The 27,827-nt window shown below is 33.8% G+C and overlaps 4 protein-coding genes across 14 annotated transcripts; 2 read left to right on the top strand and 2 right to left on the bottom strand.

The window, feature by feature from the left end:
• Nucleotides 1-17: 17 nt before the first annotated feature.
• Nucleotides 18-6,480, bottom strand: LOC105632951 (heat shock protein 70 (Hsp 70) family protein). The gene is made up of 10 exons (XM_012215426.4): nt 6,320-6,480; nt 4,528-5,868; nt 3,866-4,078; nt 3,119-3,214; nt 2,871-3,023; nt 1,847-2,044; nt 1,161-1,307; nt 944-1,072; nt 735-865; nt 18-400 (listed from the first exon to the last, which is right to left on the bottom strand). The coding sequence occupies exons 2-10, from the start codon at nt 5,695-5,697 to the stop codon at nt 322-324; spliced, it is 2,316 nt and encodes a 771-aa protein (XP_012070816.1). The 5' UTR covers nt 5,698-5,868; nt 6,320-6,480; the 3' UTR covers nt 18-321.
• Nucleotides 6,481-10,589: 4,109 nt separating this feature from the next.
• On the top strand, nt 10,590-14,265 carry LOC105632950 (1-acyl-sn-glycerol-3-phosphate acyltransferase). Of its 5 annotated transcripts, none has more exons than XM_012215422.3 (6): nt 10,594-10,915; nt 11,465-11,811; nt 12,711-12,860; nt 13,112-13,210; nt 13,288-13,380; nt 13,835-14,265. In XM_012215422.3, the coding sequence occupies exons 2-6, from the start codon at nt 11,491-11,493 to the stop codon at nt 14,069-14,071; spliced, it is 900 nt and encodes a 299-aa protein (XP_012070812.1). In that variant the 5' UTR covers nt 10,594-10,915; nt 11,465-11,490; the 3' UTR covers nt 14,072-14,265. The 5 variants fall into 5 exon arrangements, with proteins under 5 accessions (XP_012070815.1, XP_012070812.1, XP_012070810.1 ...); XM_012215420.4 differs by having other exon boundaries at nt 10,595-10,901; XM_020678787.3 differs by lacking the exon at nt 10,594-10,915 and adding an exon at nt 11,046-11,210.
• Nucleotides 14,266-15,214: 949 nt separating this feature from the next.
• Nucleotides 15,215-19,637, top strand: LOC105632949 (AT hook motif-containing protein). 6 transcript variants are annotated; one of them, XM_012215419.4, is made up of 5 exons: nt 15,216-15,366; nt 15,721-15,759; nt 17,843-18,768; nt 18,871-19,010; nt 19,101-19,637. In XM_012215419.4, exons 3-5 carry the CDS (start codon nt 17,907-17,909, stop codon nt 19,236-19,238), a joined length of 1,140 nt encoding a protein of 379 aa, XP_012070809.1. In that variant the 5' UTR covers nt 15,216-15,366; nt 15,721-15,759; nt 17,843-17,906; the 3' UTR covers nt 19,239-19,637. The 6 variants fall into 6 exon arrangements, with proteins under 6 accessions (XP_037497149.1, XP_012070809.1, XP_089579959.1 ...); XM_037641221.2 differs by having other exon boundaries at nt 15,215-15,366; nt 17,843-19,010; nt 19,110-19,637; XM_089723833.1 differs by having other exon boundaries at nt 17,843-19,010.
• Nucleotides 19,638-19,965: 328 nt separating this feature from the next.
• LOC105632948 (polyadenylate-binding protein interacting protein) lies at nt 19,966-26,811 on the bottom strand. 2 transcript variants are annotated; one of them, XM_012215416.4, is made up of 13 exons: nt 26,409-26,811; nt 25,989-26,110; nt 25,744-25,898; nt 25,040-25,190; nt 24,505-24,539; nt 24,126-24,201; nt 23,991-24,021; nt 23,102-23,391; nt 22,608-22,865; nt 21,888-21,989; nt 21,691-21,741; nt 20,916-21,003; nt 19,966-20,447 (listed from the first exon to the last, which is right to left on the bottom strand). In XM_012215416.4, the coding sequence occupies exons 1-13, from the start codon at nt 26,569-26,571 to the stop codon at nt 20,275-20,277; spliced, it is 1,695 nt and encodes a 564-aa protein (XP_012070806.1). In that variant the 5' UTR covers nt 26,572-26,811; the 3' UTR covers nt 19,966-20,274. The 2 variants fall into 2 exon arrangements, with proteins under 2 accessions (XP_012070806.1, XP_020534461.1); XM_020678802.3 differs by having other exon boundaries at nt 25,040-25,187.
• Between the last annotated feature and the right edge of the window lie 1,016 nt (nt 26,812-27,827).

The raw sequence follows: 27,827 nt of genomic DNA, 5'->3' as shown, positions 1-27,827 counted from the left end.
AGAAGAGAGAAAGAAAATCAAGCAAAATTCAAATCCATCCTTTGTTCATTAAGAAGCACTGGAAAACTGATAAGAAAGGAAGTATGCTTTCCTCAAATCAGATGCCAACCATCTTTTATGAGCACCTCACAATTCCACTCCCTCTATTTAAATGACATTATCAGGTTACTGAAAAACAAGGGAAACCAGCACCTGTAATACTACTGCTAGTTTTTGTATGGTTTTCAATATATCAGAAGGAAAAAAAAAAAAAATGTATAATTAACCTGTGTAGACTGTTAAGTTACAAGTGTAAATTAAAGGGCCTTCAATGGCTTGAAGTTATTCTTGGTGGTCTGTGCCCTTCTTGTCTTCTGAATTTAGTGGGGAACCCTTCCTTTCCAGTATACGCTTGCATAACCTGAAATCCGTAACATGAAAGGTTACTACACTCTGAACGGGCCATTGATCATATAATCAGAATTCAGAAGCAAATATGATCAAAAGAAAATTGTAGCATCACTGAATCATGTGTTTGGTGGCAATGAGTTAAAATCTATAAAGCAATATGTATCATTCTAAGAGACATGTTTCTATTCCCTTCAAATAGACACGTCATTATGAGGTATTTATTACCGCATTTGAAAATGATCACAAAGTCTTGGAGCTCATATTGTTATGTTTAGGTAATGGTAGAATTAAAAATAGAAAATATTTGAATTTTCTATGCAAATATAGGGGTAGAAGAATATTACAAGTCTAAATCCTCTGTCCTGCACTTTATCTCCTTTGACCACAATACTGGGTTGGCATTCTTTGGTAAGGAATCTTGTTGTTGAGTTCTCTCTCTTAGCCACTGTTCTGCTTTATTGCACTCATTCATAATCTGCAAAAGTCATAGTTTTGTTGTATACAAATAATTAAACATATCATATTTGCAGGTCGTATAATTTCAGTATCATACCAATTCCCTATCCTCAGTTGATAGAGAGTTAACTGACATCCGATACTCCACAATGCAGTTTAACAAATCCCGTTTAGCTTGTGCCCTTGCTTCTTCATCTTTATATCGACTCTCAATGGGATCCACCAACTATTTAGTGCAAGGGAAAATAAACGGTCGGGCAAGGAGAATAAAAATTGGAATTCTGAACTTTTAGACTTGGAGAAATGAAAATTACCTTCTTCAGATCCTTCAATTTTGAGGTATAGGCATTCTCGGTTTCATCATCACCATCATCATAAAGCCACTCTTCAGTCTCTTGAAGGTTCCTGGAAATCCCCTCTCTCTCTCTATCACTAGCAAAGCTCCGATATGTGTTGAAAAGCTATTCATGTAAACATGTCATTATTTCTCAAACCAGAACATTAAGGAAAATAATAGGAACAATGAAGCAGAAGCCCTCTAGGAGGTTGGTTAATGATTAAGACCTAGCACTGGGTATATGGATATCTCATACATTTTATCCAATCCTTCATTGGAATAGTTTAGTATCGCATTTAATTTGAATCCAAGTCACCTATAGGCAATCGGAGTCCAATGACTGAGCAGCAAGATTCTCAACTACATAAATATGTTCAACAGATAATGAAATTTAAAAAACAATGGAGTGACCATTTAACGATATATGTACCATATACTGCCATAAAAGCATCTATTTTCATTTTTAGGATGTTAAACATTACATTTCCCAGCATATAGTCAGTATTGTAATCTTAAACAGATTGATCAGAAGCACAGTGGTTTCCAGAAAGGCACACCACAAGAACATGAAACCATCAGCAAGTAATTTAATAGGCCAAGTTACAATTTAAAACCATCTTACGGTATCTTGGGAAGAAAAAATTAGTATATTTAGAGTTCTACCTTGTTACGTGTCTCGTAAACATAGGATTCCAAGGCATTTTTTTGGTCTTTAGCTTGTTCCACAATTTTGTCCTGTTGAGCCAACTGAAATTCCTTCTCTTTAGCTTCTGAAAGCTCAGATTCGGTTATTCCACCGTATACTTTCTCGCTAACTGGTATCTCAAGCCTCCGACTGGCTTTATCTTTCATGCCATTAGCCTGAAAATAATAAATGAGTGCAACTGAATTTGGTATGCTTCTAAGCTTGTCCACTTAGGTAATGCAAAAACTGAAGAGCACCAGAACCAGCACAAGTGTAAAATATTGCTAGAGATATTGAACCTAAGGGCTCACCACAAGCTTGAGTTGAGGTTGAATGGCTCTTCAATAATGTCACAAAGCCTCTCGTAACCACTAGCCAAGAGTTTGATAGCGAAATGTACTTCATATTCTTGATTAAAATTCAAATTTTCAATATGAGGTAGAGGAAGATGCATGCTTATTAACTTCAAGACTAATGGCCTTTCTTGTGTGGCATGTATTAGAGATATTAAATCTATTCTTAGGCTCAGAAGCCTATAGTTTTAGGTGCAGTAAGGTATCGAGGTATCAAAAGTCACACAATTTTAACTTATAATAAATATAATGTTATTCTATCTAAGAGGCCAAAAGTACATTTTAGACTGGGAATCTATAATGAATTCACAATTTTAACTTATAATCAATATAATAGTATTCTATATATTTATGCACGTAACTGTGTGCATCAACCTTCCCTGGAGTGTACAAATATGGGATGCTTAGTGCACTGGTCACCCTTTTAATATTACAAATTATTTGGCCCTGCTTCAGTAAATGTAAATACATACAGAGCACCAAAGTCTTAGTCAACAAATGGAAAAGGACCCTTATAAGTCTATATTTGAGATGAAAACCATCCAATAATGGAAATTCCTAATTTCTTTGAACAAGAAGAGTGGGAAGCAAACAGGTACTAATATATCCAGGCATATGCACATGATGATATAATTTACAAGAAACTTACTGAAGCATCTGATGATCTAGCATGAATTGTTAAATCATCATCATCGCCATTTTCAAGCTTTGTAGAAGAAGCAACAGAGTCAACCTCTATTTTATCCACTTCTGGATGAGCATTGCCCCTTCTAGCATGACCTTCTGCATGGTCTTCCATTAACTGAAGCCATAACAAATCTTAGCGACATAAAAAATCCCTCAAACAGTAATAAAGTCAAATAAGGATACAGAATAAATAAGAGAGTTCTTATTTACCATGGCTGACTCAACAGTGACAATGCCATGAAGGTTTAATAGGACCTTAACTTTAATCCTTGCCTTCTCACTACAGGATCCTGGGAAAGGACCAATCTGCATAAAATACTTTCATAAACTTGGAAGCTATGGTTCAGTTAAAGGAGATATATCCATGCCCATAATAGATTATCTATATGCATAGCCAGTGTGAAAAGTAAATACATTTATGTGTCCCACAAATGGTGAATGAATTTAGCCCATGTGCTCTTTCACCCCAATTACAAAACAAATCTACATATCAAGAATGGTACATAAGCCATGTGCTCAAGTACTAGGAGAAATGCAACTGCATTTGAAGTATATACAAGAATCTGGATCTATGATTCTAAATATAAGGTTAAATGCCATTTGCATTTTATGATGAAGTCTAGCATGACTTGAAAGCAAACTTCTAACACGATTTAAGTTATAGAATTGAAATTTCAATTGGACAAGGAATGAAGTTCTAATTCACATGTCATCAAAATCAAATAGAATTTAAAGTGTTCTATGGTGAATCTAAAACCTGATAACAGGCCCTGTTGAACAGAAACATTAAGAAAAACACAAGAATTTAGTAATACCAGCATCAACTATGTCATTAACAATAAACTTGTCATCTGTGTGTCTCAAGGAAATCATGAGAGAAGCCACTCATAGCTATCAACCCCTAACTAATCTCACATGCCATGCATACAGAGAGCGAGTGGAGTGCAATGCACTGACCGTGAAAGAACTAATTTGTGAAGATACACCAGGAGGCAGTTCATTGGGATTGGCATAGAATGCTTCCATATGAAACAAATTACTGCGTTGAAATGTCAAGACTTTGATACTTGGAATTGGTTGGCCTTTTGGGAATAGTACTCCATTTGACCCTGTGCCAACTGGGCCTTCATTCAATGAGAATCCAATAGAGAAAGGAAATGAATCTTGAACCTGCATAAGACATATTTCAATTACATTATTCTGTAAGAATGCATCATCATGGAAATGTGTCTAAACACATTAATATCCAGCTGATAATTGTACAACAGACTTTTGCCTCTCTGCGAATTGCGATTGCAACAGAAGGAAGCTGTTGCACATTCTACCCAATAAACAAAAGCAAGCAAATAAAGTGGTCTCTGAAAATAATTTTAGTCATTATTGACCAGCTTGATCATGCAAATAGTTGATGGAATATCTAAATTTGAAACTTTTATCAGCTTGCTACATGAGCTAGAACAAATAGCATGAACTTAAGCAGGCAACCATTTTACAAGAAAGGAACAAACAAGTACCTACTTGAAATAGAAAACCATTGTGCTAGCAGAAGGAAACAACAAAGAACACAGCTTTTGACAGGACAATATTTAAAGAACTTATAATTCATTTCAAATACCAACCTCGTATTCTCTCACTCGAAAAACTGGACTAAGCATTGCACACTGGAGGGCACATCCACGTGCGACACATTCACTTGCATTCAGTGTCCGCCTGGGTTCTCTGCCAAATAGAGAAGTTAACAACTTACCAATAGCTGGTATTCTAGACCCTGAGCCAACAAGCTCAATGGAATGGATCTTCCCGACCGATATCCTAGATTCTGCTAAAGCCTTTCTGCAAGGAACGGTAATCCTATCTAATAATCCTGAAGCCAGCCTTTCAAATTCCTCTCTCTTAATAAACCCTTTAACATCTTTCTCATCCATCAAACACTCAATATTTAGAGGTGCCTCTGCATTTGCACTCAAAACCTTCTTCAATTTCTCACATGCTGCCCTTAACCTAAGACATGCCCTGACATTAGAATATACATCTATTTTATAATGCTCCTTGAATTGTGCTGCAAAATAACCAAACAAAACCTCATCAAAATCCCTTCCTCCCAAGCTGCTATCAAAAGCATGTGACAGGATCCTCATATGCCCAGCCTCAAATGATACAATAGACACTTGCGTATCACAATGACCAATGTCAACAAATGCGACATATGTTGGCCCTGCATTGTCAAAATCAGTTCTGTAAATCCCATAACTAAGTGCAGTTGCAGTACAGTCATGCATCAATCTCAAAGGCTTCAACCCAGCAATTGTTGCAGCATTCAAATATGACCGTCTCTGCAAATCTGTGAAATATGATGGTATTCCAATCACACAATCAGAAACTGGCATTTCCAAATCTTTCTCTGTTATTTCTTTCAAATGCGAAAAGAGCATTGCCATGATCTGAACTGGTGTAAATGTATGTATCTCACCCAAATATCTCAAGTGAATCAAAATGCCACCATCCTGTCCTCCAGAAGTTTCAAATGGTAATAGTTTTAGGTCATTTTGAACATCGGGATCCTTAAAATTCCGTCCAATCAATCTCTTCACTTGAGATATTGTAGATTTTGGGTGCATCATAGCCGAAGCAGCGCCCGCTGACCCAAGAAGCCGCTGCCTCTCCCCGAAACATATCACAGCTGGTGTTTCACGTTTTGATTCATCATTCAACAACACATCAATACCCCGCTGTTTCACAGCAGCAATAACACAGTTTTCATTACCAATATCAAACCCAACCACACTCATTTCAGTTCACCAATAACATATATCCTATAAAAGATAATTACAACACAACCCCACAAAGAAAAAACTAAAATAAATCAAGTGCTGCTTGCTTCTCAATTAATCAACTCAAGTACTCGTTGTCAAATCCCTCAAAAAATTCCTCCATGGCCTCTAAACTTTCACTGCCCAATGCTACAATGACAAAAAGGAGACCAATAAATCAAACATTATATTTATTTCTAGATTTTACTTTAAATGACATCTCCACAAACGTAAAATATCATCACTAACATCAAAGCTTGGTTGAATTACTAATAAAACGCAGGCTAAGAAGAGAAAAATTAAATTTGGGTTCTCAATTCTCAATGATCCAAACCCATAGAGAAACAAAAGCACATAATTGTGCTAACCAAGCATCAAATATCTGACTATCAAAGATTGACCCTTTTGAAACATCTAGAATCAAGACAATAAGATCCAAAAACCAAAACTTCAACTTTATTCCACATTCGTCTTTTTTCTCATCAACAAAACAGGAAAAGGAAAATACCCAGAACCTGAAACAAACTCAAAAGATAGAAATATCAAATAAAATTTAGCTTTCAATGAAGCGCCAAAAAAAAAACATAAAGAATAACAGTACCTGATTAATAATTTGACAAGGAAACAGAAAATTGAAAATGGAACCCTAGAACCAAAAAGAAAGTGAAGTGGCGGTGGAGAGACAAAATCTCCGCTTTGTTAGCAGAGGCAGAACCATTTCGGGGAAGGAAATTTAGAAAATAAAAGCTTGAAATATGGGTTATAGTACAAGTTTGTTGCTTTTTAAGGTGCTTTCTGCAATTATTTTGTAAAAGAAACTCTTAAATATGGGCTAAATTACAATTTAAAAATTTATCTGGACCGTGTAAAATTCTTGAACTTTAAAATTTATACCCTAGATAATTTAAGAAACTTGCATTCCAGTATGAATGAAAGTCTGACTTTAGTACATGTTTTTTTTTTTTTTTTTTTCTTTCCATTTTAGCACGTTTTTAGTTACTAATACAGTAATTTTAACTGGCCAACTATCATCATCTGTAGAAGGTTCGTACGTAAGAGTTCCCAAAATAAGTTTTAATTAGTTTGCTCTACAATTTACCTAATGAAAAGTAACATATTTGTAAAATTAAATTTTTAGTGAAACATAATTTTTAGGAAAAATCTTTTTGATAACATAATTACTTTTTTTATTGCAATATTGGAAATTAGTTCAATTTTTTTGTATAATCATAAAATGTAATCTTCGTTCGCTTGGATCACCATCAAATCACTACTAGTTCAACCGACACATTATGGGTTAAAAAATAACACTTTTATTTATTCACCGAATCAGTGAAACTTTTATAATTAAGAGGTATATAAGTGAGAAAATCAATAAAAACTTGATTGGTTTAGTTTTTTTTAATAAATTAATATTAAAAATTATTAGTTTTAAATTTAATAGATTATAAAATATATAGATTCATGATTTTTTTTTTTTTTTGGCTTTCAATATTAACAAGAAAATAGTAACCTCTTATTCCGAAATCGTGGAATTCATTTATAAATTTAAATTTTTATATTTAGTATAAAAAAATGAAGATTTAGATTCTACGAATTCAATTTTATGAATTTAAGTATAATTAAACCAAATTATAGTAAAAAAGGTAGAATTTCTAAATAAATTCTACAAATTTAAATAACCTGAAAATTTATAACAAGACTATTCATTCTTTAACCTTTAAAAATTATTATGATATGGACATTTTAGGAAATAGAAACAAATTATTTTTCAATTTTAAATTCATTTAAAACATGAAAATTTGTTTGCAAATAAATTTTAGATAGAATTCATTTATACCAAATTAAGATACTCAATTTAATGCATGCATAAATATAAATTTAATAGATATGATTTGTAATCTAAAATAGGCAATTATAGATAATATTTAGTATCATTTTGTTCTTGACTTTTTATTTTTGTCTTGGCATTGGGGAGAGCTAAGATTTATTCAATATCCTTGATTATATCAGTATTCATGAGCTGATCATATGCTGTTTACTCCAATAATACAAGTATCTTACGTATCAAACAACTACCTATGCCATAAAAAAAGCATCTAAAGATAGGAGGGGGCTTCAGCTTTTTCTTTTTTTGATAATAGGGTGGTGTCCGACCTTTAAGACTTGACTAGCAGATAGACGTAATTTCTGCTCTCCATTTTGAGTCTATGTGAATGCCCCTTTCACTTGGACTGGATAAATCTTCAATACACATAAGATTATGATCCATGAGTATTGGCAGATTTCAATTTCTTCCTCCCTACGTATTGGATTGAAATTTATTCAAAATTGTCAACCATCGGGTTTTGAATGAGTGCAATCCATTTTTTTTTTTTTTTTTTTTTTTTTTTTTTTTGTGTAGGTGTCCCTAATTCATTGAGTTGGATTTAACTTGCTCGCTCTACATTAGGCCTATAAGAGAAAAGAGTTTTCAGACTTTTAATGAAAATTTTCTCCATTTACAATGATCAAACACTTAACAATACTCATTTAGTCTAACTTTTTTTTTTTTTTTTGAAGAAAGGCAAAAAGTAAGAAAATTTTTTTTTTCTTTTGTTCTTTTTTTAGTTTTAACGGTCCGGTGTCCAAAACATATTGGCCCAACTAATTCAGATTCGCGTCAGGCAGGCTCACAAAGGGGGCAAAATGCTGTCTCCCGAGTGTTTAAAGGAACTCTATACCTAGGATTCGAATTCGAAACCTTTGATTATGAGAGAAAGGATCCTTATCATCCCATTTCACTCTTCGGATTTTTTTCCGTTATTCTTTAAGCATACATATTGTATTTAAGAAAAAATAAATAAATATGCATTAATATTTTAATACATTAACTAATTTTTTGGGGTTGGTTGACATATACTTAGGTGCAAAAAAAAAAAAAAAAAAAAAATCAATTGAGTGTTAGGTGTAATTATGTCTTCTTTTTTAAAATATAAATAAAAGGCTTAGCACTTAAAAAGTTCAAGTTGAAGCTTAAAGAATCTACTCTCACCAATATTAAAAGTTTTTCATCTTTTATATTAAAAAATAAATAGATTTTCATGTTTATAAAGTACTACTTTTTAAAAAAAAAAAACCCTATTTAGGTTTTAGCAAGTTGATAATTACTACTTTAAAAAATTCAATTAAGAGTTTAAATGTAAACTAGTTGATGTAATTAAAGCACTCCACTTGCCCTTTATTAACAACTTTATATTTTAATAACATAAGGTTTAAAAAAAAATAATAGAACTCTAAATTATATAATCATAATAAAATAATTTTATTTTTATAATTAAGAGGACTCAAACTCGAGAATTTTGATTTTCTATAATAATAGAAAAATCAACAAGACGAAATCTGATTAATTAACAACGAATAATATAACTTTACTACTCAACTTATGAATCTTTTTATACTAAATGCATGTTTTTTAATTTAGGATATCAAAAATTTAAAAATCCAATATCTATTTAAAAATAATAATTTAAATGTGATCCACCCCATACACTCTAAGCCAATCATTATGGCCATATTCGGATATTCTAAAAGTTGTACTCACCATAAGATAAAAATAATAAAAAACTTCATTCTAAGAAGAAAAAATAATAATAAAAAACTTATCACACGTGGCATTACCCCATTCTCTCTTTCCAACCTGACAATAAGACATGGTCCCATAAAAAAACCTAAGGCATTTTTCAATCCAATGGGACATGGAATTTTCGGTACACTAAAATGAAATGTGGAAAAAAAAAAAAAAAAACCACAATAGGATAATCAAAAGTCCTAGATTTAATTTCAACTCCTTTGGATGAAAGTATTTTTTTAAGGAATGAAAATAACTATTCAAAATACTTAGGAAAATATTAAATGAAGAAACATTTCACTTATTGTCCGCTTTGGCATAGTCCCCGGATGTCCCTACACCTTACGGTTTTGTCCTTTGAGCCAGGGGTCACCCACTCTGCCAACTCAAAAGGCGCCTACCAAGGTTAGAGACTACCTCTCTTATGTACAGATCATTTACCTCGTCCGTAGCCGATGTGGGATTCGCCTAAGGTGATGCCCCCTGATGTCCAGGATGTCACAAAAATAATGAAAAAAAAGTGAAAATTTCACTTTTTTTCTACTAAATACCATGTTATTTAAGTGAGGACATAATTTTTAATTTTCAATAATAATATTTTTTCTCTAAAATTTTCACCTTTCAAAACGAAGAAAAATAAAATTATTTTCTTTCATTTATTATATCCAAACACAAAAACGAAAAATAATTATAATAAAAAAATTGATAATTTCTCATTATTTTCTTTTTTTTATTTTTTTCTTCAACATTTTCCTTTCTCTCCGTTCCAAACAAAGGTTAAATTTAATTTTTGCATTTACGCCCTCATAAATTTGTCAAGTTTTAACTTTGTTTAAATTTATATCAATGATAAATAATGTAGAGAGTATTTTCAAAAAAAAAAAAAATCAATAATATGATAAATTTTTTATTATTTAATAATACAAAATTTTGACCAACATATATGGATGGTGATTCCTAAGATGACTTTATTGAAACCAACCAAGCCTAAAACATGTGTATAAACAAATAAAAAATAAAAAAATAAAAACAAAAATATTAAAAACCATATATTTATAATAAATTTTCTTTTCTAACTTAAGACATAAAAGTAAGGACAAGCTCAAAATATTTTTAATAAATAAATATAAAATTTCTTTTCGGTATTTTATAGTTTGTTTTCTTAATACGTTAAAACTATATTGTCTAACTTGGACATAATCGCATAAATAAATATAAGAACATGCTAGAAAATATTTCGTGCTTAAAAAAATACTAGCACATAGCAGCCAGATCGTCGAAGTATATACACCATCCAGAGTCAAAGGAGGACAGAAATACTATGCATATCTGCATCCCCCATTTCGGTCTCTCGATTCTTTAGTGCCACATTTTCTGTGTTTTGTCTTGGCTACACATGTTTTTTTGCGTCGCGAAACACCTCTCTTTCTTGTTCTTTTGTAAGAGAAAACAGAAGACTTATTAGTGCCAGATACTCTTTATCTATTTATCTGGTTTCCTTGAACTGTCAATACGCTTCTGCTACCGTTTTCCCATATTTTCTCGAGAAAACAATCAAGAAAAACCATATTTGGTAGGTCAATTTTGGTGGGTATTTGTAAAAGCTGTTGCTTTTTTTTGGGTCTGTTCGATAGCAAATAAAAGAATAAGAGATATGAGAAAATATGTGGCTTGTATATAAACTTATCCAAGTAAGCCATAGACGTAGGTACTGTACTAAGAATGAGCCTGCTATTTGTTTCTTTTGTTCGACAGTGAAGGAGAAGTTCGAGTTGCAGTTTTCTTCTCCTCCTTGCTTTCTTTGAGAGAGGGATTCTGTTCTTTTTCTTGATGTTTATTTTCTAGGCGACCAAAGAAGTTTATCGGTTTGACTTAGTGAACGGTGGTTTTGGTCGACTAATATTTCCTTTGTTTACTGAATTAATGTTTAGTTCTGTTTAAACTCATCTTGTTTTATAAGTTTAGCTTTATATTCTCCTTAAAAGTTGTAGAGAATAAAAGGAATAACAATTTATAACCGAGGCTTCAAGTTCATTTGGTTAATTCATCATACAGAAACTGAGTGTCACTAAATTCATTCATTCATTTTCCGGCAGTTTCTTACCAAACAAACACAATTTGCTCTGTCTTGTCCAGGGAAATCTCTATTCCAGTCGAAGCTCATGGAGAACACTGGATCTGGTTCTTTTATGAGGAATAGGAGATTGGAGAGTTTTCTTACCACAAATTCCATCCCAAATGTGAAAAAAAATCCAAAAGAATCGGTGAGAGAAGAAGTGGAACAAAGGCATAAGAGTGATGTTTATGTTGATGATGATGGGTGGGTTCCTGCATTGATATCATGCGTAAGAATTGTGGTCTGTTTTGTGTCAATGATGGTTACAACATTTATCTGGGCTTTAGTCATGCTCCTGCTCTTGCCATGGCCTTATGAGAGAATTAGGCAAGGAAATATTTATGGACATGTTACTGGTAGAATGATGGTGAGTTGCTTCACTTATGATTCATTTCAAGCTTACCTAATTCAATTTTCACACTAATTGCACTTATTTACTTGTTTTTAATATGAATAGTGAAATATAAAATAAATAGCTGTACGAAAGAAGAAGATTTCTTATCTTGTGTGAAGTTCTTTTTTCCCTCTATTTTTAATTTCTTTACCACCTGATTGGTTGCTTAGAAAATTGATTAAAGAAAACAAAATGAAATTTTTTGCTATGATACTTTATATTTTGCAAAATTAAATGCTGAATTGCACTTGACTGGTTAAATGCCTAAGGAAAAAAAACTCAGATCATTTACTGCAGCTGATCATGATATGAGAACCACAGGCTAGCTAGTAATGGTTTGGAGATAAAATTGCTACAGGTTTAGCAGAAACATATGGTGCTTTGGTGGGTCACGACATTGTGGTTATAAATAAGATAGAGAGTCTGATAAGAAAAGGAATTTCAATGTGAATTGCTTAGTCCAAATTGTAGGCTTGGATCCCAGGCTAATCCCTGCTTAACCAACCTTGTAATTAATGAATTTCGTTTAGACTAATTAAACCAAAAAGTTCTAGTTCTTCCTGTACAAGAATGGTACCAATCCATTATAGGTTCTTTTTTCTTCCTGAAGTTATTAGAAAAGAAGTGGGGACCAGAGTGTATAAAAGTAGAAATAGAGACATTATTATTTAATGCCATTTTAAAAATCATCTTAGGGTACAGTCTAATCTACTTCTGGTGTTATTCAGATTAAGTACCTATGTTTGACAATTTACTTCAATGAGTTTTAGCTATGTAAACTTGGTCCACTAGCATTCTGCATTTTCTTTTTAGTTTTTGTTTTAACTTAGCAATTTATGCTGTATGGTTAAAAATACAAACTTTCATTGCAGATGTGGATCTTAGGGAATCCTATAAAAATTGAAGGTGTTGAATTCTCAAATGAGAGGGCCATTTATATCTGTAATCATGCATCTCCTATAGACATTTTCCTTATGATGTGGTTGACTCCCACTGGCACAGTAGGCATTGCAAAGAAGGAGGTACATTTTCAATCATCATGGTGCTTATAAATAAGGATCTTCACGAGTTACGGCTCTTCGAGATTGATAAGCTCTGTAGCTGAGTACTGTTTACTAATTTGTGTGCTAAAATTCAACTTGTTTGATTCCTTCCTGCTTCTAAACATAATAATATCTTGCCCATTCTAGTTTATTTGCAAGTTCAAGTAGATTCCAGGAGATAATTGGAAGACTTCAAATGTACTTATGATTTAGATTTTTACTTTTTGCAGATTATTTGGTATCCTCTCTTTGGACAGCTTTATGTATTGGCTAACCATCTTCGTATAGATCGCTCCAATCCAACCGCTGCAATTCAATCCATGAAAGAGGTGACTCTTTTTATTCTCCATATTGTCAATCATGTTTTCTGCCTTTACATACCCAACTTATAATTTTCCTCTCTCAGGCAGCTTGTGCAGTTGTCAAAAACAACCTATCACTAATCATTTTTCCTGAGGGCACAAGGTCCAAAAATGGAAGGCTACTCCCCTTTAAGAAGGTAGCTAAGTTACTTTTCTGAGAAATACTTTTTCTCATAATCATGTTCTGAAATGATGATAATTTATCAGCTGATATGAACCTGTTATATCCCGCAGTGCACAATATATCGGAAGCAATATGGTTATAAGACCTTTTATTGCATATTTAGTGCATATCACACAGCTAAATTTATTTCCAGTTGACATTTCAGGCTTGTGTTAAATAACATTCACAAGTATAGCATCTTCATTATCTGCACAATAGCATAGTAACATACTTTGCACTTTTTTAATTTACTTAATTTTACCAAATGATCGTACTTAATTTTGCTGAGATATGAGGCAGAAAGGAAAATCCTCACAACAAATATAGTTCTTCATAACCTTGTCTCGTGTTGTGCTGTTGTGCATTTTCTTGTACTTGGAAAGCTGAACAAAAATTCACCTTTTTTCTTCATTGGTTTTCCTTTATAGGGTTTTGTTCATCTGGCACTGCAAACGCGCCTTCCAATCGTTCCAATGGTCTTTACTGGAACACATCTAGCTTGGAGAAAAGGAAGCTTGCACGTTCGGCCGGCACCTATAACAGTCAAATATCTTCATCCAATAAAAACTGATCATTGGTCAGCCGACACAATTGATGACCATGTAAAAATGGTATACAACACCTATGTTGAAAACCTTCCAGAGCCTCAAAGGCCAGCTTGCTAGAAGGTACATTAGTCCTAGTTTGAGGCATCATCCCTTTATAATTTTAACAATCTGGGAAATGTAATTTTCAGATCAGCAGAGCTACTGATCTTCATACTGCTGATTTCCTCTTGCAATAACCCTGATTATTTGATCCCATATATATTAATTGCAGAGCAGGTTTTCTTGTGCCCTGTACAGTTAAATCGCCATAATTTCTTGTTCTGAAGCTTCTGTGTTGGAAATCATGTACACGATATGGACCTGGTTTGCATGAAAAATACAAAAATTTACATCATACTTATCACAAGAAAGTTCTTTCCTCCTTTCACGACATATTAAAGAAAATCTTAATGCAAAAATTAATGTTAAAGTTTGGGAAATTATCCTTTTCACCCCCCAAATATCCAAAAATTATACTTCATCCTAATAAATTTAAACTTCTGGTTCCGTACCTGTCTTCATGTTTGTTTCTTTTAAGTTTGTACTTCAGCTATGATCAACTGTTGGATTATCATTTAAAAATGTCAGCTGAGGTTTAAGACACGTTATAAGAAGTAAACTAAAATAACCACCTAGTAGCACAGCATGTCAAATAAGATAACTAAAACATGGAAGTTATACAACAGGAAAACCTGTGATTAGCTACAAATGTAATCTGGTTCGCTTTAAAAAATGTCTTATTTTTATATATAACGTATAAATTATGAGATAATGATATTATATCTGATATTTTTATATTACCTTCAAAAAAAAATACTCATACAAATAATTTAGGAAATGATATTATAAATGATATTTTTATAAGATTTTTTATTTGAAGATAATTTAGGAAATATATCTCTGCCGTTATTTTGAATAAATTTAAATATTCATACAAATAACTAAATATAGTAATTTTTTGAATTTGAAAAGGAAACAAAATTTTTTTTTAATTTTTTTATACTGCCACTAATTTACTGGATTTTTGTCAAATCCAGTGGGACTCACTTGGACTGGGGTGATACTTTCGTAAATAAAAACAGCTTTCTTACAGTGATGCATTACATGTCGGTTTGCTATTGCTTCGTCTCAAACTCTACGTCACAGTAAGGCTAACTTACCACTACAAAGGGGCCCACAGTAGACCTCGTCTTCTCCGTCTCTGGGACAACTACAGTAGGAAAAAAAAAGATATCAATTAGATTTTTTGTATTTTTAAGCAACATACAGAAAACAAATCGACAGGATCTTCAAATTAATTTTATTTTTATTTTAATTTAATATTTTCAGTTGCTTTTTCTTTTTCCGTCTTCCATAAAACACTGCTTCGAAAGGTACGCTTCGTCTTCTTCTTCTTCAGGATCCCTAGCATTCTGTTGCTCTTTGAATTTGTTTTGCTTTTCCTTTTGTTCAATTTTTTATTTATTAAAAATAAGTTCTAATTTTTGCTAATTTAATTTTTTTCCCTTTTTATTTTAATTCAAATTTTACTTCTAACAAAAAGAGGGTACTGATGCTTGATGTTAGTGATTAGAAAATCTCCTTAAGCAATTTTCCTGGCATTTTCTCAGAGCCCAAGCATAGGCTTAGGGTTCTGGTGAAGCTATGTATTTCAAATTCAGAGTCTTTTTTATTTGTGGATACCATTTTATTTTTCTAACGAGGTTGTGTATATTTGTTTATTTCAGGTGTTTTTATTTACTTCCATGGTTGTAATACTACAGAAGGTGTAGCGTGTTTACTCTTTCAGTATTTGTTATTGGGTTTTGTTTAATTGTATATTTTGCACATGTTTAATATCTGTATTATTGTGTATTTATGCTTATTTCCCTTACAGTTTTTAGCTTTTCTTGCCTATTTTATTGTGCTTGAAGTTTCAAATGAGGATTTATGACACTGTTGTGGTAATATGCTATGTCAACTTTACTATTGCTTTAAATTCTTGATCTGGAGGAGTACTTCGATACAGAGTTTTAGCTTTGCTTTGTTGCTGTAGTTGCATTCAAACTGCTTTGCCTCCTTATGTGGAATTGTAGTGCTTAATTAAAAAAAAAAAAAGAAAATAAAACAAAATAAAAAGGAGAGAGGGAGAGATTGGAAATCATTCCTTTGCCAGCTTTGGCTGGTGATAGTTCTATGTTATGTACTTTGTCTATGTGGAAGCTACAAAAGGGGACAATGATTAGGGTATATGAGAGAGCATATGCTTCTCTATACAACTTCATCATCGAGATCAATTGTCTGATTGTGATTTTCCATATTCTGGTTGTTCGGGTGACAGGTATGAAATTTGAACGTTGCAACAGCTTACAGGTTGTGGATGTTCACCCATTTCCTCCCAATCCCACATGTCTGTATCTATACGTTCATTAACATGGCTTTGCCTGTCTAAACATTGTGTAATTAGCTTAAAATACCAATACTAATTCTGGGACTTCTCTAAACAGGTAGAAAAGTCCTATTTTTCACATTCAGAACTTTAAATTTAGTGCTTTCTAACTGATATCCTGACAAGCTTCATAACATGAGTGATGGTTTTACTAAATTTGACTAATATGAGCTTCAGCATTTTCCTTTGGGACAAAAGCCTTTAAGTTGCTTAGAACTCAATGCTATGCATAATTGGGGAATTGTAGGGAGAGAAACTTTTACATTATACAAAAGTGTAGGCAATGTGAAAGGATTTGATGGTATGCGAGCTTTGCCTGAAACTACGGCTTTCCTACCTTTTCATTAACTAATGTTATGATCTAGTATCAGAAATCAAGGATGTTTTATAAGGTAGTTGATGCTTGTATGTCCAACACTATATATATATATATATATATATATATATATATATATATATAATACAAATTTGTGCAACTTTGTTTCCCCCCCCCAACAAAGTAAAACATCTTGAAGGTTGGGATTGTAAGCAGAACACTCCTCCAAAGTACTCTGCTTAATGCTAAGGCAGGGTGAATACTAGGCAGTAGCTATTTATATAAACATGTGTGTACTGATTGCGGTAATCTATACTTTTTGCTAAATGCATAAAATGCAATCTGTGTTCCATGGCCTCTCATCGTTAGCAAGTTCTAGCGTTGTGGAACAAATATTTGTGGTGATACAAATTAGCGGAAGATTTTTAAAATCGTGACTGTTAACAACCATGTAAGGTTGGGTCAGATGGTTTGCTGGGTGTCTGTTGTATTCGTACTTCAGCCTACATTTGTAAAGACATTTCCCCAAGGTTTTTCCCTTGTTCTCATGAGTGATTTCCTCAATGTCTCCTATAGGCATCAATAGCTGCCTCTGATATTTCTTGTGCCAATGCTCAGAAAGTAAAAGTTTTGTAGAACATCTGAACTTGCAGACTGGACAGAATTTCTTTGTAGTCAAATTGATTTTGGCATGTACATTTGCATTTAACATCCAAGAGTAAGACTTTGTAGGGTTTTTCTTGGTTCAGGAAATGTGCAATTTGAATCATTTAGGACATTTATTAGAATGGTGAACTCTGTTGAGAGGAAAGGATGTGCTGCATTTAATTGTGATCTCTGTTACTAGGTTGGATTTCGGTTGTATATGATATGATGTGTCTAAAAGTGTGAATGTAATCAAAATGTTAGATGGCTGGCACCATTCATTATTGTGTTTTGCATCTGCCACTGTACTATGTAGACAGGTCGGCGGACCATCTTTGGTGAAGTTTATTGTTGGGAGCACGGCTAATCTACACTTTTGACTTTTTATTTCTGATTTTCATGGTTGGTAGTGTTACAATTTGCTTTTATAAACTCACATCAACAGTGCTTTTCACTGCAGGGAGGAAACACCATAAAGTAGCTCTTTGGAAGTTGGGAAATTTTATTTAATATATACTCTGAACATGAGCGAAGCAAACCAAGGGAATAATCCTGATGCATCAGCGATTGTTCCTGTGAAGCGAAAGCGTGGTCGTCCTCGCAAATATCCAAGACCGGATCCTAATCATGGGGGCAATGCTCATGCTTCTAGGAATCAGAATCCAAATCATGGGGGCAGCTCACGTGTTCCACCTGGATTTGTCAGGGTTAACGGGAATCAGCCCCGTCAAGAAGACCCAGTAATCGATGCAAATGATGTCATGGTGGGTCAGGTAGTCCATGGCGTCATTGAAGCAGCATTTGATGCTGGATATTTACTCTCTGTCAGGGTTGGCAACTCAGAAACCACTTTGCGGGGTGTTGTTTTTAAGCCTGGACATTATGTTCCTGTTTCTGCAGACAACGATGTTGCCCCAGGTGTTCAGATGATCAGAAGAAACGAGATACAATTCCCAAGAGAGAACAATCCTCAGGTTCATAGCCATAATCGGTCAAGAGAGAGAAACGGAACTGTTCATGCACCTCGAGCTACTAATCCTGTAGTCCCCAAAATAAGGCAGCAGGTGCCTTCAGTAGGAAGTCAATCGTCTTCTCCAGGGATCTCAAGGGGCAATGTTGTGCCTGTTGTACTCCAGCCCATTGATTTGTCAAATGGGGTTGCAGGTGAACTGTCTTCAGTTGCAACTCAGCCTGCTCATGCAGTGGGCTCTAAGGGCAAGCAGGCACTAGATGCTGCTCAGCCATCAAATGGATCACCACCTGCCAACCAATTGCAAGCAATTGAAACCCAGTTGCTTCACTTTCAGTCTCAAAATAACCACCAGGTAATGTCTACAGGCATACAGAAGGAAGCTGGTCTTAATCAAAATTCAGCTGAGGCAGCTGGTATGCCTTTTGAGAAACTGTTAACTGAGGTCATTAAGAGAACTCAAGTACCATCTCCATCAAAAGAGAATAATACTAGCTCAACTGTTAAATCATGTGCAGAAGATGATGACAGTAGCGCAGATCTGCCTCTTTCAGTTGAGCCCCTGCAATCTGTGCAGCCAGTTCTGAATAATCACCCTGCAGTTCTGTCAAGACCCTTGGAGAACTATAGAACTGGAAAAATGACTGAGCTGCTACAGGTAAAATGAGTGTTCATGAAGAACACAACTAATGTTAAGTCATTTAGTGATCATTAATTGCTTATAAACTGATATCAAGCACTTATGAAGGTTTTGCAGGAAAACATGCCCCAAAACCAGGTCACCGTGGACCCCAGAATGAAGGAAGATGAACTAGGCCCAGAAACCGAACATGGAGATGAAGATGGTGGCAATTCAATGAAACATTCACAGGCATCAAGTGTCTGACGTGATAAATGTTTCCTTGGGGAGCAATCTCATCGCTGCTGCTTCCTACCTAACATGTTCAGGAGCAATTTGCAGCAACTGGACAATCATGTAGACATCTTGTTATCTTAGAGTAGGTAAAAGCCAAAGATCTATGTTTAAACCCTAGAGACCAAAAGATGCCCGTTATTATTTAGCAGTTGTAGGTTATGTGACGGTTTGATGTTTAGCTTCTTAAATATTTGTAAGTGTTCTGTTCAGGTTACCGAGCGTGTTCCCCATGGCTTATGTTATGATTCAGTGTTAGAAAAAGAGAGAAAAGAGGAACTAAAAGAAGTGCGTGCTAATTTATTTTTCATAATTTAGTTGATAAAATTTGGAATTCTCATGATTAAATTGGATGACTGCAGTTCTTGAAAATTTGTTGGGCAATATTTTGTAATGGTGGATGTCTTAATTCACAATTCATCTCACGTATTGCTGAACACAGGCCGGAAGCCTGCAGTTAATGTAACTTGGAAACTTCTCAATACTGTGTTAAGATGGTTTTTGCCTTTTCCGTGATTCGTTAGTATATTTTTTTTAACACGACAAATTGTTCTTCCATTACAGGTTCAAGGGACAAAATATCTTTGCGACAAGATTTAAAAATAAATGCCAATGTTTTCTAAAACAATGCGTGCCATTAGCGGTTTCATTATCCAAATCCAGCAGAGAAATCATGAGAAATGGCTCTGGCTAGATGAAATGAGTTTCCCAAATGACCACCTTTACCAAAAAAATTATGACTGTTGTCTGTCAAATATATTGCACAACTTCATCCCTCCTCACTCTGTTTTTAACATGGGAGGAGAAACTTAACTCATTTTCCTAAGTAATAGATATACCACCCTAAATCATGTCTTACATCAGCAAGAAAGAGCTTCACCCTGAATACGAGGGACAAAAATTAAGTACCTCTATACTATATGATTTTCAAAGAAAAAAAAGACTATGGCCCAAAATTTTTATCATTCATGAAAAAAAATCATGAAATAATAATAGCAAAGGAATATATTCATGGAAACTTGGCACCAAATAGAGCATTAGACCCTGGAACTGGAATGGGTCGATTAGCAGGGATTGGAGGTTGCAGAAGAGGAATGTGGCTTGGCATTGCAAATGATTGTTGGCCTCCCGCTACAAAAGGTGGGGGTGCACAAAGTTGCAAGGCCTGGCCTGCTGCACTTCCTGCAAGAAATTGATTCCATGAAAACAATCACCAAGAGATTCATGTCTACTGTCAAATGAAATGAATAGGAATGCAAGTCCTACATAACATTTCATAAGAAATAAAAAGTAAAGCCAAGAAATATTCAAGTGTATGCCATATAAAATTTATGGAACCAATTCATACATCAGCAAGACATTCAAATTCTGATATATGAATTGGTTACTATGTCTAGCTGATATAGATAGACATCTTGATTGATGTCATTGTTTTCCCCTGGTGCAGATATATGTGAGCCATGTGTGATTATTGTGAAAGCATTTACATCAGCCATTAGCTGCACGACTAGGTACATCGACAAAAAACTAAGCTCTCCTATATGTGCAACCTAATCCATGGGATCTAGTGAAATAATGAGCTATAGAACCCAAAAATTCCTGCAAGCTATGTACAATGATTATCGGAAGACATGAAAACCTATTTCGTACCTTGGTGCTTGGGATATTGGACCTGATGCGAAGTCAATAGAGAACGAGCAGATAGAGGCGAGATAGTTGCTGTGTTCTGAACCAAATCCTTCCATATCAAATGAAAGAAAATTAAACAATCAGAGAATTAAGTAGAAATTTCTTAGAATGGAACCCCCAAAAAAAAGCTTTGAGTACAATAAAGTGCAAAATTTTTCAAATAGCATTTTGTTTTCTATTAACTGCAGCCGATCAACCCTGATATCAATAATGTCTATTTACGTACATTAATTCTGTGATAATGCAGTTGTGATGTCTTCATAGTTAATTTAATAGAAGCATGCTCACAGCTTTAAGAGGTCCTACCCCTGTATAGCTTCTTTGATTTCTCGACAAAAAGAAATATGACCAACAGTAGTTTGAATGCATTTACAAATAGTTTCTCTTTTTTATATTTGTTACTATTAGATAGGGTTCATAAATCTCATGATAGGGACCTAAAGATTCATATCATGTTAGTCAGACAGAAACTGATGAAGGATACATAACCTTTATGTGTTTTTTTGTTTTAGGTGGTGAGAAGACCTAACATTGTAGTAGATCAGAAAAGTAAAAACTCTGGTACAATGTAGCATATCATCACGTGGACAATAAATATTAATCTATAATTGCTAGTTAATATGTCGATGAAACAGCCGAATATGAGCCATGACCTATACAATTTTTAGATTAAATTAAAGGAACTGCCAAACATCAGAGTTCTTTAATCATATTATCTTGCAGTAAAATATCTTACATGAGAAACAGGCTGAACATAAACAAGCTGCCCAAGTCGTCCAACCATAACCTATGGGAAACAGAAAGCAATTCAGAAGTTAGAACCACATAAAATGCAAGTTTAACAGCAACTAAAGTTAAATGTCTCCTGATTGAGTAATAGAAAACAGGAATAAACTGCAGAAAGAATATCCTTGGAGATTTTCCTTTACTTACAGCTTGAGAATTTGGAGGCACATATGCTGGTGCAGTCTGAACAGCATGATATTGACCAGCATACCTAAGTGGTTGTGTCCTATTTCCCATGTGTCCAACAATCTGTAATAGAAAAAAGAAACTCTATGAGAACTAAAACTAGCAGAAAATACATATATAGACTCTTTCCCATCAACATGGTCATGATACTTGGGCATAATATGTATGGTAATACCATCTGCGCCACCAGGTAATCCTAAAGAACTCAAAAGGAAAACCCAATTTGCTAAATTAATGATATTGCTTTAACACTGCTAATCTGATAAGCAAAACACAAACTTATCAAGTGCTTTGAACAAACTTTGTAGCCAATTAAAATCTTGCACTCTAAGAATTGTAGTGTTCTCTTAATTCATGTTGAAAATTCGGATAATTCAAATCAGTTCAATATTCCAGAACAAGCAGCAGGAAAAGGTGACTCTGGCCTCTGCGTAATAAATAAGTACAATGGGGGAGTGAAGTCTTCTACAGGGGCAAAAGAAAAAAAAAAAAAAAAAAGAAGACAAGAGGTGGTGGGATCTGCGAAAGTGATAACAATGTAAAAGTAAAATTTCAGAGAAGAAACAGAAAAGTGTTGGCATTTGGACAAGTAATGTGCTTGGTGACAGCCTAAAAGCATAATCTGAATTCATGTCAGAAAATACTCAATATATGAGACACATTGAGTTCACTTGTACGTACAGGTTGCGAAAATTGAGGACCACTGCCACCATTTACGGTTGCCAAGTTAGTGTATGGAGAAAATTTAGCAGGGACAGATGGTCGAGGCACAAAAGGGCTCATTCCAACTTCTGGCTGAGTGACAGTAGCAACAGGTACCATGGGAGAGTGACTTGGCACATAAGCCATGCTTGTGACTGTTGGCACTGCTGCACTGGCTGATGCTGGACTGGCAAAAGATGGACAGAAAATTTTTGCTCCGGGATTGAGCTTGAACTCCTGAAATGAACATAATTTCAGATTATGTAATATAATCTTGATTATGGGACATGATGGAATAATATTCTGAACTCCCAAGAAACTATAACATTACCTAACAATTTTGTGTAAGAACAATTAATAAAAAAGAACTTTTTTATGGTTTTTGACAAGGCATTAGAATCAATCAGCTGGTGTATAAATTAGATCACTCATGAAGGTAAGATGAGATAAAGGGAATTAGACAATATTATAACCTTAGAGCTCTTAGTGGATTCTGAACTTTGCATAGAGACCATGTCAGCTGAAGAAGCTAATGAAACAGAATGCGAATCTGAGGCAAATTCGATCAGTGGACTGGAAGCAGTGGAGATACTTGAACACACAGCAGTTGGAGAGGAGGTGCCTGCAGAAGCAGACCTTACACAGCACTGATTGTCTAGTTTAACAAATGTAGGAGTTGGATCACAAGATACGCCATTAGGTAACAGCTTCACCATCATTTGCCCTTCCTCAGCAGCCTTTGCTTCTGACAGGCATGAGCCAGCTGCATGTAAAATAAACTATTAAAGGAAGATACAACCAGATTGAACATTGATTTTTAAATTAGGGGCTCAAACTCGAGTGGCAAATAATGATTTTTAAATGCATCTTGTCATACGATATGTAATGTTAAAACAACCATAGACTAGATATAGCAAGTACCCAATAGAAATTTTAAGTTTTCAACACCACGTAACACTTAGTTTGAGAGCCCATCCCATAGTGGTTGTTGATTGTCATCTAGTTCATGTGATAAAAAACTTCTATACATGAAAAATGGTATCTTATTCTCTACCAAGCTAATACACAAGCTCCAATAATTGACATCCAATGGTACAATTAGCAAAATTAGGGGCATATACTGGATTTTTTATTTTTATTTTTATTTATTTTTTTTTTTTGGTAATGGTAACAATGAATATTCACATGTTATTGGCTAATTAGGGGCTCAAATCTCAATGCATGAAATAAAATAGTTTAGGGGGTCAATAGCAAAAACTTTGGTTCAAGAGCCCAACAGCAAAAGGTGGGGCCTATTAATGGATTTAGCCAAATCAAATACTAAAAACAAGAAAAGCCATCAGCTGTGGGTATTGAACTTACAGATTGAACTTGAGCTTTGATCTTCATCATCCTGCATAAAACAATTGAATAGATAAATATCTACAAAGATCACTTTCTAATCTTAGTTATCCAATATCCTATACAAGGAAATAACTTGTTGCAGTAATGACATACACTCGTTTTCCTTTGAAGCCCAAACTTCTTTTTCTGATGATCCTGCTCCCTCTGAGACTCATCATCTCCAATCTGTCTGTCAGAAAAATAATAGATAGGAATCCGAAATTAGAAAGAATTTAAATGAAAAATAATTCTAAGGTAATTATTTAAAACCAAATCAATTGCTGAATATAGACACCACTTTGGCTATATGTCTTAAAAAACGAATAGCAATAATTAGCAATATAGAAAATATGCAGAAAATTCATGCCAGAATCTGCAAGCTCCCATAATGCCAGTACGAAACCACAGAATGCTAAGAACCAAAGCTAAGTGCAGCCATCAGTAAAACCATTAAGTATTGCACTAAAACTTGGAGAAGGTATGTAAATTGTACCTTCCAATAACTAAGGCATCTGATGCTTCTTCACTCTGCAATGAGAAAGGTAAATCAAATAAATCCTTTTTAGAAAAAGAACAACTGACGGATACGAATATTTCCCTCACTCTCACATGTGCACGCACGCATACAAAAAAATGAAAAAAACATCCTAGAAAGTGTGCCACTATACTCCCATTTGAGGAATTAGATTTCCATGTTGGCTCATTTAAGCTATATACTAGCACTGAGGAGTCAAGACCAACTGGGCTATATATCAATTCATCAGATAAGCCAAACCATTTGATTTGATCTATTTTAGGATATAGGAGGCTTTAGAGCAAGCCCAACAGTCTTAAAAAACAAGTTTGGTACTCAATATATTAGGTACCTAATTCAGCGAGTAGTTTGTCTTTCATAACCCAGATACTCATCACAATTCCGATATTGAAGAGAAACTAATTTTGAATACCAGGACATGCTTGTAAAAACACTTTCCCTATTAAACCAAAAAAAAAAAAAAAAAGATCTAGATAGGTCAAATGAACTTTACCTTTAAGATATTTACCCCATTTATCTTCCCATGTTCAACTTCTGTGGCAGTTTCTGTATGATTTGTTGAAATTTTTCTCCCTTCCTCCTTCCCAGCTTTTGTTGGCATGAGACCGTTATCAGAATTATTCTTGTTTTTGGTTGAAATCCTACTGCAACAAGTACAGTAAGTACATCGTTCCATTTAATATAGTCCACTAAAAGTATAGTCTTAGGTACTAAAGATCTCAGTTGTAATTTTCTGAATTTCTGAATGAAAGAGCATGCCAGTAACATGGATGTCCATAGTTGGCTTCAAATTTGTAAAAGAAATTTAGTTGGCAGCAATTCAAAGACATCAATAAGGAAGATGTTGTTTGGCCATGAAGTTTTAGCATTATGAGGTCATCAATTCTGATGTAATCATACCTACAATGAGAAATTCCACTAATTATTCCGTCCTTTCATCTCAATTGGAATTACCTTCACAAGTACATAATTTAATGCAATCTTTATCATAAGTAAAGCATGCCTAAAATAATGCAATATTAGTCATAAGTAAAGCATGAATAAGATAAGCTTTCTGCACCCGCACTTAAAAGCTAACGAGTAAAACAATACAAAAAAGATGAAGAAGGTAACCTAATACAAAGCTTCAACTTATTAGCATTAGCAAACAAATTTGAAAATCTGTAATCAATAATCCAACTTCATGCGAGGCAATACCTGTTCAGGTGAATTTTCTTTTTGTCCACATCAGACCTATTAGATTCCTTTGCCTCACACATTACAACCTCACAAGAGGAAACATTGGCCACAGAAGCTTCTACATCATCGCTAGCTCCATTTCCCGTGATACCGTCAGCTGCGAATAGAATTTCCTATAGACAAATCCCCACACATATTGGACAGATTGTTCAATGTTGAATCCACATTACAAACGAGGATCTAAAATAGAAAAAGTGGCTCACCTTGGCAACAACTTGAACAAGATCACCTGAAAGAATTACAAGCGTTTCTATCACACTCCCATTAGCCACATTTGCATCATATTTCCCCTTCTTAGTCAGTTTAGCTTCCTTCAACACAATACCTACACAATATACAGAACAGAACTCCATTAAATTACTGAAATTTTGGAAGAAAAAAAATCCCCATTTTGAAATTTCAGATTGTCTTGAGGAAAAATTATCCAGGATTGGCATAAACCCAGATCGCAATTCAATCTGATCCCATCCAAACTAAACAATATCATCTAGTTTCTCAACCAAATCTAAAACCGGGGTACAAATTCCTCATAAAAACCATAACCCATATACATTGTTAATCCAAAAAACAGAGGCCACTATAAATTCAGGGATTTGCAAACAAAAAAAGAAAAGAAAACGCACCGTAGTCTTTGTCAACAGAGGCAGTATGGAAGATTCCAGAATAAACAGAGCCATCCCTAACATGGACATCAACGGGGAGTCCAATTATGCACATGGTAGCAAACAACAAAGCGTCGCTTAAACAATTCTCTGTTTCTGTTTCTGCTCTGTTTTTATAACCCATCAGCCTATTCTCTATCTCGCTCTTTCCAATTAAAATCTCTCTATAAAAGCTTCGAATATATCTATCAACAGACGCAAGAGGTTTCACGAATGGCGTTTGCAAAATCTTTTTGTATTAAAGGGAAGATCTAAGGAGTGAGTAATGTCCTGTTTCTGTTTAGTGCTGAAACAAAGATACGACAGAGAATTGGTAATGCGTTTCCTACTGTGCGATCGTTTCTCTGTTTTCTTTTCTTTTTTAAGGCGGTTTTCTTGTCATTTACTTTATATACAAACCATAAAACAGAGAAATTTGCACCTTCGGAAATTCTATTTTTCAAATTAAAGGTTAATTTTTTTTATTCAATGTGAGACACGTCAAAATAATCCGACAAACTATATAATAAAAATAAAAATTTTTATATTGAGAAGATTTGAATATTTTTTATATTTGTGAGAAGACCAATTAAATTAATTTTATATCTTTTACCAATTAAAATTTTTGAAATATAGATCAACGATGTTAGCTATCTCCCATTTTTAATTTTTTTTTCCCACTTCATTTCATTTTAGAATATTCAAAAAGTACAATTTTTTTTTCTCAACTTTACCCTTGTCTTTTGTTAAACATTATTATCCAGAGAATTAGTAAATGGATAATTAAACTACAAAAAAAAAAAAAAAATTAAAGTTGCTTAACAATTTCCTCAATTGTCACGCAATTACCTTAAAGGACACTTGTAGCGGAATGAAAATGTGTATTCGAGAAAAATTAAATAAAAAATTTGGTTTAACTATATTATCAGTATTTTCTTAAATCTTTGTGAAAATGAAAACCTTGATTAAGGAGAACTGAAAAAAATTTTTTTTTTTTTTTGAAAAGAAGTAATTAATATTATTTCAACAATATACTTATTCACATATTTTCTAATCACTAATCATTCTAGATAAAGAAGGGCATATTAGTATTTCCTTACATTTTAATTACATTTGTTAAAATTTTGCTCCCGCGTTTTGCAAAGATCGGCTTATTTTACTTTCCATTGTTTTAAATTATAAGTCATTTCACTTTTCAAAAGTACTGCAATATACCTTATTATCATTATTGTTTTCCATTTGATTCTTTATTGAAAACAAAAACCTAATATTAATATCAATATATTATATCTCAAAAAAAAAATGTAAATTTTATTATTTTCAATGTATTTTCTTGATATTTGCATTAGGCATCCAAGCTCTTGTACGTTTAACGGTCCACAAATCTAACTAATTTATACT

This window comes from Jatropha curcas, chromosome 7, assembly GCF_041381405.1.
Source record: "Jatropha curcas cultivar XTBG-Jc1 chromosome 7, XTBG_Jcur_1.0, whole genome shotgun sequence".
Taxonomy (NCBI): Eukaryota; Viridiplantae; Streptophyta; class Magnoliopsida; order Malpighiales; family Euphorbiaceae; genus Jatropha; species Jatropha curcas.
Note: the sequence above shows the minus strand (reverse complement) of the source record. Positions and strands in the feature narration are given on the sequence as shown.

Coding starts and splice junctions, on each gene's coding strand:
- LOC105632951 (XM_012215426.4), bottom strand. CDS start 5,697: ATGAGTGTGGTTGGGTTTGATATTGGTAATGAAAACTGTGTTATTGCT. Junction 3,024..3,118: donor TCACTGTTGAGTCAGCCATG/GTAAATAAGAAC, acceptor TTATGGCTTCAG/TTAATGGAAGACCATGCAGA. Junction 2,045..2,870: donor CTAGATCATCAGATGCTTCA/GTAAGTTTCTTG, acceptor TATTATTTTCAG/GCTAATGGCATGAAAGATAA.
- LOC105632950 (XM_012215422.3), top strand. CDS start 11,491: ATGGAGAACACTGGATCTGGTTCTTTTATGAGGAATAGGAGATTGGAG. Junction 11,812..12,710: donor ATGTTACTGGTAGAATGATG/GTGAGTTGCTTC, acceptor CTTTCATTGCAG/ATGTGGATCTTAGGGAATCC. Junction 12,861..13,111: donor TAGGCATTGCAAAGAAGGAG/GTACATTTTCAA, acceptor TACTTTTTGCAG/ATTATTTGGTATCCTCTCTT.
- LOC105632949 (XM_089723833.1), top strand. CDS start 17,907: ATGAGCGAAGCAAACCAAGGGAATAATCCTGATGCATCAGCGATTGTT. Junction 19,011..19,100: donor AAATGACTGAGCTGCTACAG/GTAAAATGAGTG, acceptor GCACTTATGAAG/GTTTTGCAGGAAAACATGCC.
- LOC105632948 (XM_012215416.4), bottom strand. CDS start 26,571: ATGGGTTATAAAAACAGAGCAGAAACAGAAACAGAGAATTGTTTAAGC. Junction 24,540..25,039: donor ATGGGGTAAATATCTTAAAG/GTAAAGTTCATT, acceptor TTCTCATTGCAG/AGTGAAGAAGCATCAGATGC. Junction 21,742..21,887: donor TGCCTCCAAATTCTCAAGCT/GTAAGTAAAGGA, acceptor TGTTTCCCATAG/GTTATGGTTGGACGACTTGG.